This window comes from Trichoderma asperellum, chromosome 1, assembly GCF_020647865.1.
Source record: "Trichoderma asperellum chromosome 1, complete sequence".
In the NCBI taxonomy this organism is placed as follows: Eukaryota; Fungi; Ascomycota; class Sordariomycetes; order Hypocreales; family Hypocreaceae; genus Trichoderma; species Trichoderma asperellum.
This window is the reverse complement of record NC_089415.1, coordinates 4,910,513-4,925,179: the sequence shown is the minus strand read 5'-3', so window position 1 is coordinate 4,925,179 and position 14,667 is coordinate 4,910,513. Positions and strand designations below refer to the sequence as shown.

At 48.0% G+C, this 14,667-nt stretch overlaps 4 protein-coding genes across 5 annotated transcripts; 3 read left to right on the top strand and 1 right to left on the bottom strand.

The window, feature by feature from the left end:
* The first annotated feature begins 105 nt into the window (after window positions 1–105).
* Window positions 106–1,473, top strand: TrAFT101_001513 (uncharacterized protein). The gene is made up of 3 exons (XM_024903568.2): window positions 106–147; window positions 216–462; window positions 526–1,473. The coding sequence occupies exons 1-3, from the start codon at window positions 138–140 to the stop codon at window positions 1,313–1,315; spliced, it is 1,047 nt and encodes a 348-aa protein (XP_024762619.2). The 5' UTR covers window positions 106–137; the 3' UTR covers window positions 1,316–1,473.
* A 665-nt stretch (window positions 1,474–2,138) lies between these two features.
* On the bottom strand, window positions 2,139–4,535 carry TrAFT101_001512 (uncharacterized protein). Of its 2 annotated transcripts, none has more exons than XM_066126349.1 (7): window positions 4,023–4,535; window positions 3,797–3,960; window positions 3,635–3,730; window positions 3,425–3,570; window positions 3,242–3,366; window positions 2,626–3,169; window positions 2,139–2,562 (listed from the first exon to the last, which is right to left on the bottom strand). In XM_066126349.1, exons 3-7 carry the CDS (start codon window positions 3,663–3,665, stop codon window positions 2,533–2,535), a joined length of 876 nt encoding a protein of 291 aa, XP_065982451.1. In that variant the 5' UTR covers window positions 3,666–3,730; window positions 3,797–3,960; window positions 4,023–4,535; the 3' UTR covers window positions 2,139–2,532. The 2 variants fall into 2 exon arrangements, with proteins under 2 accessions (XP_065982451.1, XP_065982450.1); XM_066126350.1 differs by having other exon boundaries at window positions 2,177–2,562; window positions 3,890–3,960.
* A 1,081-nt stretch (window positions 4,536–5,616) lies between these two features.
* Window positions 5,617–8,678, top strand: TrAFT101_011997 (uncharacterized protein). Its single transcript, XM_024907739.2, has one exon. It carries the CDS (start codon window positions 5,768–5,770, stop codon window positions 8,525–8,527), a length of 2,760 nt encoding a protein of 919 aa, XP_024762617.1. The 5' UTR covers window positions 5,617–5,767; the 3' UTR covers window positions 8,528–8,678.
* A 5,645-nt stretch (window positions 8,679–14,323) lies between these two features.
* TrAFT101_001511 (uncharacterized protein) lies at window positions 14,324–14,562 on the top strand (the record flags this gene model as incomplete). Its single annotated transcript, XM_066126348.1, has 2 exons — window positions 14,324–14,353; window positions 14,407–14,562. 2 exons carry the CDS (start codon window positions 14,324–14,326, stop codon window positions 14,560–14,562), a joined length of 186 nt encoding a protein of 61 aa, XP_065982449.1.
* Between the last annotated feature and the right edge of the window lie 105 nt (window positions 14,563–14,667).

Sequence of the window (14,667 nt, the reverse complement as noted above, 5' to 3'; positions counted from 1 at the left end):
TTGAGCCAAACTTCGTGGCGGGGCCTTGCACAACGCCACATCTGCGATTGTGGGCTATCTCCACGTGATCCTCTTAAATAAACAACAGCTTCCATCGTGGAACAACTTACATCGTCATCGCTGAGCGGGCATTGGCAATGGCTCCAGGTACGTTTTTGATGGTGTTTGCGAGATGTAGCTTCAACTTTTGGTGTACGTAGCTGACAAAGGACCAGCAACGCAATACGAGCTCTCACCGCCCCCCGGGGACGCGGTATCAGCAATCGCATTCGCGCCCATCTCAGGCACGAAGCTCCTTGTCTCGTCCTGGGATAACAAGGTATACCATTATGACCTTACGAATGGTCCCGAGGCCTCAAGCCTCGTAACCACATACGAGCATCGCGCTCCGGTTCTAGACGTTTGCTTTGGCGTCGACGACAATGAGGCCTTCACCGCAGGCATGGACTGGACGGTCAACCGGTATTTGCAGCTCTAGCCGCACAATGTCCAACACTAGAGCCATCACTGACTATGAAATCACAGCCTCAATCTTGAAACCGGAGAATTGACCGCCCTCAGCAAGCACACTGCTCCCGTCCGTCGCGTCGTATACAGCAAATCTTGCGGCATCCTCGTCTCCGCGTCTTGGGACAGCACCCTCAACCTGCACAATCTTAACGACCCTTCAAGCACTCCCATCACCATCGCTCTCCCGGGCAAGCCCCAGGCCCTTGCCGGCAGTCCCAGCAAGATCGTTGTCGCCATGACAGGCCGTATCATCAACATTTATGATGTCCAGGCAATCGTCGAGCTATTCCAAACCGGCGGCACCGACCTCAAACCCTGGCAACAACGCGAGTCGTCCCTCCGATATCTTACTCGTGCCGTATCCTGCATGCCTAACGACGCCGGTTACGCTACCAGCAGCATTGAAGGTCGTGTCGCGGTTGAGTGGTTTGAAGACACAGCCGAGTCTCAAGCTAGGAAATACGCATTCAAATGTCACAGACAAGCGGCTCCCGATGGCGACGGAGACATCGTGTACCCAGTCAATGCGCTCGCGTTCCACTCTGCCCACGGAACTTTTGCATCAGGAGGCGGCGATGGTACAGTAGCTCTATGGGATGCCGAGGCCAAGAGGAGGTTAAAACAGTATCAAAAGTTCCCCAACAATGTCGCGGCTTTGGCGTTTTCAAACGATGGAAAATATCTGGCTGTTGGAGTATGCCCAGGATTTGAGACGGGTCAAAACGACTACAACGGCGCTGGACAGACATCAGTCTTTATCAGAGAACTAGGCGAGAACGAGGCAAAGGGCAAAGGCGCTAAATAAATAGCGACGGGATGTGTGAACTGAAGCCCAATCCAATTCGGCGTTCGGGTAGGATATAGGATATTTGTATTATGATAACAGCCATGTGACAGTTGATATACACCGATCAAAGTAGGTATGTAGATACCCATTAATAAAACAAAATGGTTACACTTTTTAACTTGACTGCCTAACCATCGTAGCTTGAGTGACATATTGCCACCAGTATCATACCCGTCATTCAGCGGGTTTCTTCTTTCTTCCATATAAGTGGCGCATGGCTCTGGGTCAAATCCATAGCATCAAAGCAATCCTCGTACCGAAGCACAAAACTCCACGGCGGAGGCGACTCCAATCTCATCTGCGGCAATCGGTACTCTCCGCTTCGCTCACCCCGCCGAAAATGAAATATTTCCTCCTACAAACATTGTGTAGAGTGGCTGGTCGTTGCGGTGTAGGCTTTTTGCTTGGAGATTCCGTGGAGGAAATTTCACTACTATCCAAACTGGTCGAGGAAAAGTATTGAAAAGACAAGGAGAGTTTCTGGACCGCGGAGATTATGTTTATTTGTTCAATGCTGGGAGCATATTATGCAGAACTGGCATGACGAACCTAGAATCTCAGTGCACAAATATATTTGTTAATCTCCCAAAGCTAGCAATATGCGGAAGTTTAGCCCAGCTTTTGATGGGATTATGCAATTCAGACATACTCAGAGGAAGAAAGGCGAAGCCTGTCTCCAGCGTCTTGCAATGTGCAGACCGTATCTAACTTTTATGCATCATGAACTAATAATAATACAAGGCAATACTTTGTCATTGTTCAGCAGTGGAAGGAAAGAAGCTTCACTGGTGAAACATATATGCAGGAGCGTGGAATTAACGCCAATCTATTCCTCTCACTTTAATTACAGAAATAGGCACGCAGTAGTAGACACTTTCGAGGTAGACACTGGTAACCTCTGGAGCAGCAAAATGAAGCAATGAATTCATATCCTAAGATTCTTCCTAACTTTGGATGCGCTTAAAATAACACTCAGACTAGGGTTTCGTTTCTCAGCTCCCTCTTTTCTCGCCAATAGCTGCTACAACAACCAATGACTTCAACTTTTTTTTCTTGATTTTCACTTTTGCAGCTCACCAGCCAGTAGCCGCATGCATTTCATGCTCGTAATGTCTCTGCTGATGCGATTGGCGACTTGGCAGCCATCTCCAACACGACGTTCTAAAGCGGGTGCTCTACTCTCCCACCTTGGACGGCGTAATGGGCTAAAAGAAGGATAAACGTTAGCCAGCGGGAATACACAGCAGGATTAGATGGGTCTGCCATACCTTGGGTTCAGGGATATATTCAAAGTGAGCGGCGGATTCAAGCAGCCAGATCTTCTGTTGAGACCCATTGAATTTCTTGCCCCAGAGCATGTTGTTGGGGAACCCGAGATCAAAGGGGTACGCGCTTTCGATTTCTTCAATGTCCTCCTCAGTTAGCTGCAGGGTGAGAGCTTCGATGTTATTCTTGAGATGGTCCACCGTCCTTCCACCAACAATGGGGAATACGTAGGGAGTCTTTTGAACAACATAGGCCAGCGCGACGCTCGTAATCACCGTGTTTTTACGAGTAGCAATCTTCTCAAGCACCTTGCTGACTTGGATATCGACCTCGCTGGCTTCGACCTTGCGTCCCACGTCGGCTTTGCGCTGCTCCTCGGTCTTGAACTTGCCTCCACCCAGCGCTCCCCAGGGGGCGAGAGCCATTCCCTCATCTCTGCACATGGGGATTATGTCGCGCTCAAAATCACGAGAAGCTGCGGACCAACGTCCTTGGTAAACGGAAAACTGGCGGAAGCCGTGGTTTCGGGCGTACTCATTCGCCTTGCTGTATTTGAAATATCAGTAAACCGAGCAGCAGGATGTGGTTCTAAATGCAAGTAACTGAGTGCATACGTACCTCACAACCCAGGCGGGAGCATCACTGATTCCCAGATACAGCACTTTTCCAGCCACAACGAGGCTGTTCAAAGACTGCATCAGCTCAGGGATAGAGGTGGCATAGTCCCACCAGTGCACATATAGCTATAATATATTAGTATACTGGATGAAGGGCCAATTGTAGCTCGGCAGGATATCTCACCAAGTCGATATAGTCGGTTTGCAGCTTCTTCAGACTGGCTTCAACAGAGGCGTTTAGACTTTTGGTTCCATTTCCAGTGTAGTTGGCAGCGATATGGGGACGGTTAGGCCCCATCTTATAACAGGTGGTGAATTTGGTCGCGATAACTGAATTAAGTAATCAATTAGATGAAATCAAGTAAAAGGCCGCTCGGGCTATAATGCGACATACCCATCTCATGGCGGTTTCCACGTTTCTTCATCCAGTCGCCAATGATTGTCTCAGACTCCTCGTACTGATAGTTGTTTGACGTATCAATGAAGTTGCCTATACGATGATATTAGTGATCCGCGCCAAATATGTCGGAGCATACTTTTGGCATGGTGAACTAACCTCCCTAAACAAGACGTTAACACCTAATCGAGAATGTCGCAGATACAGTGGACAGATATGCGTGCTAGTCTTCATACAGCAGCTTTAGTAGACGTACCTGTTCGTAAAAAAAGTCCAAGATGGATTCTGAAGCTGCCTTGTCGCACTCTCCCATGAAATCCTTCCTATGATCTGATTCAGCAACATGGCATTTGTTTTCGGTTCCAGCGCCATTGCAAAAACTCACCATGCTGAGCCGAAATTCATGGCCCCTAAGCAGAGAGGGCTGACTCTCACAGAGGCAGTTGGCGACAGCAACCGATAGCGGTTGAGCGGGCTCTTGGGAGCTGGGGGCGGCCCGAAGATGCTCATATTGGCGAAGCGGAGGTGAAATTATCTGATACTATACGATGTGCTGTCCTTTGCTTCCCTATTGTCCTTGAACAGAGGAATATAGCCAGATCTAAAGTTATTGTTGCTGCAAAGAGAATCCAGTGGAGGGCTGATGGCGTCGAAAGCAAGCAGGCGAGGAGCGGCGGCGCTTTATAGTCGCATCAACACAAGTTGGCAATGCAGCAACCTCCTGCTCGCCAGCCTTATCCGAGGCACGGCTTCGGATGAACATTCTGGCCTCCTCGCAGCCATAACCGAAATCCTGGTGTGATGCAAATGGGCAATCGCAACTGGAGCCCGTTTGGCGTGCAGCAAGAGCAGAGGTGATGGAAGGGTACATGTAATTGATGGGGTGCCAATCGCCTGCACATGTGCCGCGTGCATGAGAAAATGCCAATCAGAAGCACGCATCAGAGCATATACGCCTATATTGAGCTCCGCACCCCGTATCATTCTAGACATGGCCCCGCCAAAGCCAAAGTTGCAAGTCTAAAAGGTACATAGAGCTCGGCCGGAGTGTGCTGTTATGTCCATCGTTTCAGCTCTTTTCTCCTAGACCCAGCGCCCTAAACTCCGAATTGCATGTTTATTATGAATGCCACTTGTCCCAGGTACCGCTCGAGTCCTAGCAGGTCCGCCAAATTGCGGAAAAGATGTACAAACAGATTGTCTCGATCCAGAAGCGGGGTTGGCTTGCACGATGCCGCTGTCGATGCAATGGCAGGCCAATACGGCAAATCGCCCGGGTTTAGCACTGCCGTCCGGCCGTGCGATGAACCATCGAGGGGCCAAAGTCCGCCGCTGAGCAAACGATTGCGTAAATGCGTCTTGGATGCAGTACTGCTGAGCATGATTGATTCGTCGCTTGACGTATGGCACTCTAGTCAAGCAGTTTACAGATAGCTTGTTCTCAGCGAGGCTAGCTGATCTACGCGAGACATAAGCATGTAATCTGATGGCTGCTAATGTACTCTGGATCGATCTACAAGTAAAGCAAAATCAATTGCTCCCCAAAAGATGGAGCGGCAAGCTAGGAGCTGCTAGAGAACTTTGCATACACACGCTAGGAACTCGTCCAGGCAAGTTAATGTAAGATTTACCCGTAGTAGAAGTTTCTACAGCCAAAGGCAAAGCTCGAAAGCATCTCCTTGCTGGCTACTACGAGGTTTAAGTGGCGTGGACAGACGACGAACAGCTGGCCTATTGGTCTGGAATAACAACAAACGTAGCATCAATTTGATACATGGACCTGTCAAATCGCACTCATTCGGAGTTGGCATTACGGACCGAGAATTATCTACAAGCCTTCGGCTGAATACCACCTGTATATTCCATCGTCGACGCAAAACGCAGGTAAATTGCTGTTCTAGGTGGAGGTACGTACCTGTCTGCACCACGTTTGGCGGGGCGAGGTACGTACCCCACTAACCACCAATTCTTCCACACTATTGCCGAGACATTTGCACCCATCATGCCATGGTCAGAAATCTTACGATAGCTTCCGGACGAGATCAAATCGCGAATCACGCTTCCTGGATGCGCCAGAATTGCCCAATCCGCCATACATAAGCAGCGCAGCTGCAGATATGGGCTGTCGACATGGCTTCCACTCCTCCCGTGCCCTCCAAGGCCGCTCTTAATGCTCTCCGAGGCGTCCTTTTCACAACATCATGTTCGGTCGCTTTGCTCGCCGAAGAGCGCCGTCGTCGACTCAAGATAGCTCGCTCGGCCATTGATAATGCGCGGAAGCTGCATACCGTCAAAAGCAACAGGGGCGCCGTTGCACTGAGCGAAAGCTGGGAGGATAGGCTTGCAGATCTTGGGGATGAGGTGTTATCGCTGCCGTCTGCCTCGCGATCCAAAAATCCCTATCGAAGACGACGCCGGGGTAGCTTCTCCAACTCTCCCGCCCTTGATGGAGATGCTCACATACATCGACATTCATTCGAGCACCATGAGAACACTAGCAGAGTCGCGTCTAGCAGCAGAGAGCAAAAAGCTGAGTCGCATATCTCAAATTTCGGGTTGGATGCGGCTAGATTTATTCTGCCACTGACCGATATTCGGCCGCCGGATATCTCCTTCAAGCCTTTGACGGCTCCTACGATATCCGCTCTACCATTTCCTTCCAATGAGACGGCTTCACAAAAACCTGGAACAGACGTAGATACGCAGGTTAAAGTTTCTCTACATAGAGATGACGAGCCAATCCCAAGGCGCTCGAAAGCGCGAGACGGTTCACTGTCTTTGCATGGACCTTTGCAATTCGACTCTTCGGCTCAGGTCCGCCTTTCGCTGGCCACTATTTTAACGCCAGACAAAGCCACTCAACCCTATCTCGATCAAGTTACAAAGCTTGAGCAAATGCTACAGGATTTAGAGGTGCACCAAGCGAATCACACTTTGACATCCGAATTGTTGAATACGGCTGTTGATCAGCTACAAATTTCAATGGCATCTCGACCAACAACTCCCAGGTTGAGTAACCTTGTGAAATCAAGTGGATTACGATTGCTCAGCATTACGATCAAACATGATTCTACTAAAATCACAACTATTCTCGCAACCCTACTTCCAATATTTAAGGACCCGATTCAAGTTCTATCGCCCGTAGTTAAATGGCTATGGGAGAAGAAGGATAAGAAAGGGTTGGAACAGCTTCTTGAATTTCTTTCAGAGAACAAACAAAAAAGGTTCTGGATGCAGGGTATGATGATTTATCGAATGCTCTCTGGTCTGGATGAGGCTATGGAAAGCTTCAAAGATATCAAGCAGATCTATCGCCTTCTGCAGAGCGCCGGCTTATACAAAATGATTGCCGTACCCTCCAATGTTGAATACAAAATGCGCCGGCTTATGGTTTCGAAGGCTCTCAGGGCGGGGGATGATCCCTTTGCTCAAGAGGAGATGAAATACCTTTGTATATTGGATCCGGATGCAACAAATTCAGACATAAAGCTCCAAAGTAGGCTAATAGTCCGAGAGGCTGCTCTTGGGCACTGGGAGTCAGTTCGTGATGGCATAGAGGCGCTTGAGGGTGCTAATAGCACAAGACCAAACGATTTGCGATACACAATCAGCAAAATTATTGATGTTTTCGTTCAAACTTGCTCTGCGGAAGGCCTCGAGACCTTGCTCAGGAGATTTGTGCGCAACTATAGCATACCTCTAAAGTCCAGATGGGTTAACCTTGTCTTGGATCGATATGCAAGCCGCCATGACCTCGATTCAATGTTTTCATGGCTCCAATTTTGCTCCCAAGCCGGATTTCAGATGGATGATGCGTTTATACGCCGCTTCTACTCTGGGTGTCGCAAGTATTGGAGCTTCTCCGACAAAACAATTACAAGCTTGCATCAAAATCTTCAAGGGTTAGCACCAGCCCTTTCGGATGTACTTCCAAGTAAAGCCGACGGGAAAAGATTAAGCGATGTGCCACCCGCTTCGCTTCAATCACACAGCTGGTTGTCTGAGGCAGATGCTTTCGATTGCATGGAGTGGCTTTCGGCCCAGAACGAGTGGGAGCGCGTCTGTGAGGCGTACCGCCGCTTGCTGTTGAGCGGGCTAAGCCCATCAATACGCTGCCTTCGCCTGGCAGTCATAGGCTACCTCAAGAAGCAAGATGGGAGTGTTAGTCAGGCGGCGTCACTCATTGACGAAGCTCGTAGTCGAGGCTACGATGTTACAGAAGCCCTGACTCCGCTGCTATTAACGAGGCTTGAGAATGGCGATGATGCTGGCGATCTTATTAAGCAAGCCCTGCGTCAAGGGGCTCGCATTCATGACAGCGTGTATAACAAAGCTGCCCAAATACTCTCAGCAAAGGGCGACTTGAGAGGAGCCGCCACAGTATGCGAGGTAGCGGCAAGGGAGAACGGCAAGGGAGAACTCTTGTACAGCGAGTACAACTTTTCCAACTTGGTTTTCGCATACACCGGCTCTGCCAGTTACAAGGCTTTGAAGTCTGTCCTAGCCAAGTTTACGTCGGAAGTCCAGTGGTGGCGCGGCAGCCGGGCGTGCAAGGAGAGCATCAAGCTAGCGATGAAGACGACGGCGATGCGAGCTGTGGTACATCCCATGGAAAACAACGACCATCGCGAGGCCCTTTACAAACTCGACGAGGCCCTCATACACGTCAAGAAGTGTCGTTCCACTAGAGACGATCGGCGTGCGGTGACAGAGGCGTTTATACGAGTAGCTCGGCCTCTGGCAGCCGAGCCGGAGCAGAATCCCTTGGATGCACGCAGCTCGAATGCAACTACAGTGGAAATGCCATCGCTAGAGCCGACGGGGGCGAAACATTTTCAGAGATCGGTTCTTATGAATCGACAGGGACTGGCAGCTGCGGGAGACTCATGATGTAAGGGAAGGTAGAGCCAAAAATATGTCCATATTGAGACTTGTAGCATTAAAAGCGTCAGACAGTTACGTCTGGTAAAAGCATTTGCATAAGATATTACATTAGAATAACCTAAACAGATCTTTATTGGATGTGTGCAGTAAAATGAGCATGTTACTCTTCAATGTTATTCAGATATGATGATTTCATTCGTAGGCCTTAGTGTGATGGCGATTGTTCTTCTACATCCAAAGTCGACATAAAGCAACAGAATCTCGCATCGATTGATAGAACAACAATGTAAGGGTATATGATATACGTCTGTGAAATAGGACGCAAGTATCAATCAGGCACTCTGTTTTCGATGCTCTCTTAGAAACCGTCTAACTACAAGAAATGGTCGCAATAGCCGACAAATAACACTGAGGATTGAACGAGAACAACCGTTTGAAACGTCCAAGGGACACAACCATCTTTCATGACATATTTCTATATTTAATCACTAATGTATATAATGGCAAACAAATGATGTATTTATTCAATGGCCAGTTCATTTGATGACCGTGCTATCTGCGTGTTATCTAAAGAGTCTTGTCAGGCTATCCGCTGTTCCGACCATGATAAAACATCACACTACTTGCCCACTTTGAGACAATTCGCATAGTGGAAAATTCGAAACTGCTCAAGTTGATGTGTCTTATTGCCACTATGATCCATATAGTAAGTAGAGTGACGATACAGGTTTTGCTATTTGCAGGGGTAATATTCCCGAATAATAATATTCGTATCTTGCCATTATAATTTTTTTTATTGTATCTATTTGTTTATTCTAATATTTCTTTTTTTTTTCTATTCTCTCACTTCTCACTTCTCACTTCTCTTTCTTCCATCCATCCATCACTTCAATTATCCAAGTAAAGCCCCCGTTCTATCGGCTATCAGATCTAATCCCGTGCACCTCCCTTATACAGCGTCTCGTGATGGAAGATCTCTCAAAAGTCTCAGTAAGTAATTACACCTTTCTAGAGTTACATTGTTGCTCTACTCAACGTGAAACACGTCCCAATCTCAATCTCTCGGTTCTACAATTGGAATCCCCCATCACCAATCGGAACTGTGGCAGACCTCAAGAAAGGACCAGAGATTCTGTAAACGGAAGCCAAAGCCAGACAGACTTCTGCCAAGGACAATTTCGGCATCGTCGGTGTATCCTAGCCAGCGCCGCGCTCGGAATCTTTACTACGAAGCGACTGCCTCGGCGGTTCTCGGTGTTGTATCTCGTCATCCAGCATCAAGCTGCATGGAGCAGGGTGCCCAACGCTCCATTTTGTTTTCCACAAAACAAATCTTTTTTCTGAGCTATCGGCATAGCCGGCCTCGTATACTTTAAAGAAGAAGGCAAAAAAAAAAAAACCTATATGCTGTAGCAAGAACTTTTCAAATTAAAAATAGCAGCAGCAGGCACATGCACACGGAAAAAAAAAAAAAAAAAAAAAAGCTTCAAAGCCAATGGTGGTGAGAGAAAAAATCAGTTTACACCAATTGGAGGAGCAGCTACGACTCGTGCTATCGCGGCGCTAAGGCGCTTTGGCTTACAAGATTGAATCGCCCAGAATTCAATTTATCTGGTTGAAATAGCTACGAGGCACGATGCATTCGATAGGCGAAAAGAGCCGCAAATCTTTAATGGTGCCTGGTCTCCCTCCCTCTCTCTCTCTGTGTCTCTCTCTTTTTTTTCTTTTGTCAGGGCATCACATCTCATATAGTTTTGCCGAGCCACAACCTTTCCGGCAATCCGTTCGTCAGGTTCAGGTAGCTTCGACCAAAAAAAAGCCTAATGTTGCGACGCCACATATATCTTGGGTGCCTCTTGATTGTATAGACACGTGCTTTTTTTTTTCTCTCTCTCTCTCTTCTCCTCTCTTCACATGCTGCTTCAGTGAACAAAACATTAAATTGGCTCTGATTGGCCCGACAAGTTTCTCTTGGCTTGCTGCAGAATGAGCAAACAGCCTTTCAGCGGCTTCACTGCGGAGGGCGGAAAGAGGAGCCGCGAAACGGTCGGTAGTTGATAGCTTTGCATAGCCTGAGAGGAGGGAGGGGAGAAATACGAGAACTGGGCGCAGTGTGGCTTGAAATTATATGGCCCTGAAACTGGAGCCGTTTGCCAGAGGGGTGAATATTACCATTGACCATTTGATAATTGATTTATGATAATATATCTCTGAACGTCTTATGCAGGTCCAGGCCCGGGGTTGCCTGATGTCAAGTTAATCTACATATGTATGGCGCTACACTCCACCGATTTGTGGCGGAATGGTGATGATGAATCTTCGGCAGTTCTTCAGCAGAGTCCCAAGATGAGCACAACGCATAACATGGATAATATCAACTCCGGATTCGGTGAAAATATTCACGGTCCATGGCGTGCATCAAGGACGTGGTGCTGGTAAAAAAAAAAAAAAAAAAACTCTGATGCTCGCGTTTTGATGTTGTGGTTAGTGGCTGGGCAGCAATATTATATCGTGCAGCTGAGAGCAATTTATTTTGTTTCGATGAAGCAAATCTTGTTTTACTCGAGCTTACCGTCTTCGATTGACCGTTTTCTCCTCTCCGTTTCCACCAATTGATCAATTTGTCTTTTTTGCCCAGGAACAAAAAACTGACAGTAAGCAATCAGAGAGGGAGCGAGGCGGGGAAGAATAACAACAAAAACACCATGATGTCATGTTCACGATACGACAAACGAGAGGCAGCCCGAATTCAAACAAGTAATATATTACTAGTAATGGCAAAAAAAAGCACGTGAACGAGGCAGACGGCACAATGCAATGCACGTTTCTTTGTCAGCGTTTCGTCCATCCCGCTCGCCAAGAATGGCGAAAAACAGAGAGAATGAATGACACAGCGGCATAGACGCAAAACGAACGTAGGCCCGAAAGGAATGCCAACACCGCTGCACCAACCAGTGACATTTGCGCTGTTTGCTATGCCGCTTTCTTCCTTGGTGCTTTGGCTCTTAATCGGGCCATGTGGTTTGCCACTGCGGCACCGCGTAGGGCCTCACAACTCTCGTCTCCTCCCTCTCGCTTTGCCCGAGGGCAGCCGCTGCAGCCGCAACGGTCAGCGGCGGAGAGGCAACAAACCGAGGAGGATTCATCTTTTTTTTTTCTCTCTAGGACAGACTCATGAAGAGGCTGCAATGGCTGGGTGAGCAGCTGAAGCGCGGATAGCAAAGGCTCTCTTCTTCGCGTCAGGTGAGCTGAACATTGTGAGCAATAGCATATCAACTTCGCAGGAATCACACAGGAACAGAACACAGCTCACAGCTCACTTTGTAAGGCAGAGCCAAAACAGAAAAGCTGAGCCACCTTCCCCCCTCGCTTTTTCCCCTTGCGGCTTGTTTTTGCTCTTGTTCCCCCGCCTGGGCTGGGCTGTTGGAGGGGAGGGGCGATAAAATAGGAATCACATGAGAGGGCGAATTTTCCTGGCTGGTTTTTCTTACTGGAGGATATTCGGTTTTTTTTAGCAGGTTAATGTTCAGGATAGGGTAAGGCGTTGGCATTGGCTAGTAATTAAGATGGCTGCCGTTCAGGCCCCCAAAAAACGCTACGTCGCATTTTATCTTTTGTTTTTATTATTATTGTTTTATTGGCTTTATTCTTCATTTTTTATTTTTATTTTTTTTTATTCCTTGGGAGGGCCCTTGCTTACCGTTTACTCTATTTTACTTTGAGAATTCCAGCGCGTATCATTATTTACTACTCCTCGATCCCCGCACTTAACCGCTTTTCGTAGCACTACCCGCAAACAAGCTTCTGCCCGCGTCGAAAAGCAATATTTTGATAATAAATGCGTCAGCGAACGAAGCATATTTCCATGACCCAGCCGTCGAGCGCAGCCAATGTCGCCTGGCGGGAAGTAAAACGCGATCAAGTGACAGGGCAAGGCGATGGGACCGCCTTGTTAATTAATTAAAGCAAAAGTGCAGGATAAGATATGCATACCATCTACTCAGTATACTACCTATACATACGTGTATCCATGCCTCCCTCCGTAGGGCTGGTAGTTAATAAACGCAGCGCAGCTCGCTACAGGGCCCCAGCCAGGCCAAGGAACACCGTAGCGATACTCGTATGCGATGGAAGTGATGTGTAGCATCCAGCTCTGCGCTTACAGGGACGACTACGAACGGGGCCGATAGAGTGATGAGCACATGCTAATGCATGCACCGCGCCGAGGGCTATGCCGTGATGCTATTTTTCCGTTTCCCCTGAATGACAGCAAGCATTCGTGCAGCGTGCTTACAGTCGCTTGCTATATACCCGTGGTAATTCACCGGCTGGGCTGCTGTCGACGATGGGATCGAGATTCTGCTGTGTAAACCGGTTACACTTCAAACGCTTGTGATTCATTGAATGCATCCCCATGTACGTCTGCTGACTCGCAGAGATCCAAAAAGGCCCGCAACGAAGCAGATGGCAAAGCTGCTCAAGCCTTCTTTTTCTTTTGTAGCAGTGGCGTTCGGGCCATCAAGCAAAATTGGTTTTTATCCCCAGAAACATGCCCATTCACAACTTGGTTTGGATTTGCGCCACAAGCGACCGGCCGCGAAGAGGGGGAAGGCGGCAAGTCATAATGCCGTGAAGGGCCGCATTTCAGCAATTGAAGCCGGCGGTATGATATTTGCCCTCATTTCTAGAGCAGCCCCTCGTATATAATAAGCTTTGCCTGCTCCCGCGCGTTCCATTGCGCTGCTCGTTGGTTGCTCAGCTACAAGGCGTTACGCCTCGCCTGGAAACTGATCACGCGTCCCTCGACATGGCCATATTGACAAGAAAAAAGTAATTTGCATTTATCCTGTTGGTAAGACAACTTTATAGAGCAAAGTTTCATAATGACTTCGCCTCCGACGCGAGGCTTCATTACGTAGATTTTCGCGGCCTTGTAAGAGCGTTCTATATCCGTAGATCCAGCTAATTGATGACTCTTCAGCCAGCATCAGCAGACCGGTTGGAGAGTCACGTGCTTGAAACGGCGCCGGATCTGGCATAGCGCAGAGCTGCATCGCATCTACCTGATCGCTGCGCAGCTTAACGTACAGCCGGGGCCATGAAGCCTCCAGATCGATACGGTTGATTGCCGATATCAAATACAGACTGCCATCATCTTCAAACTTCTAACAACCGAAAAATGTTTGGAAAGAGGGGAGTGTGTGTATCTCGCAATTTCTTGCTCTTTCATTATCAATAGCATCATAGTCATTGCTTATTCTGCGTCAATAGCGCAACAACTTGGACCATATTCTTAAGTGAGACCGTACATCCATCTACCTTTAGTTATTTCGCAAAAAGAGGCTGCATGTCAGGATGCTCGCTTAATCATAAGCAAGGCAAATGGCAAGTTTGAAAGATGATGGCTTCTGCAGTTTGACCGAGCCCCGACAACTCTGATTGGAAATCCAGCACCAGCCAAACGGGAATAAATTTCATCTCCGTACATTCAGTATAGGTACATCTCCTGTCGAACTCATTTCGTGGCTGAAAGTCCCTCGACTTACACACGTTTTTTCAAATTTTGATCCCACTTCTGACAGGCCAGTGCCACAACGAATAAATTTGCGAGATTTCCTTATTAAGCCATTCTCCGCTTTACCCACTTTCCACGCGTTCCGGGGAAGATTGCTAGATTGCATGCGCATCTTCCAGATGAAGGAAGAAGAACCCGACGCCAGGAAAACGCTTCAAAGAGGCTGAGCCACATTCACGTCGCCGCCTCCAGCGGACTTTGGGCTCACTCATTCACGTAGCCCCATTATGGAATACCGAGGGGCCGTAGAATCTACGGTGCCACGTGTGGCGGCTTCTGGCAATTGGGCAGAAGAACTAACAAGAAATAGGATGTGAAACCCGCGAACGGCTTTGAGATCCCGAAAAAAAAGTTCACCTGGCAAATTCGCCATTTGCCAGCACGGCGCCAACGGCCCTTTTGGAAGAAGTCGCTGGCGGCAAATTATAGCGTAGAATTCAAGAGTTACTTTACTTTGCATGAGTAGATGAACGCTGAAACAACAATTTTGCGGTAATAATCGTTCATGCGCCATCTCTATTTTTCTTTCTTGATTTAATCACGAAATATATTATTTAATTATTTCATCCCA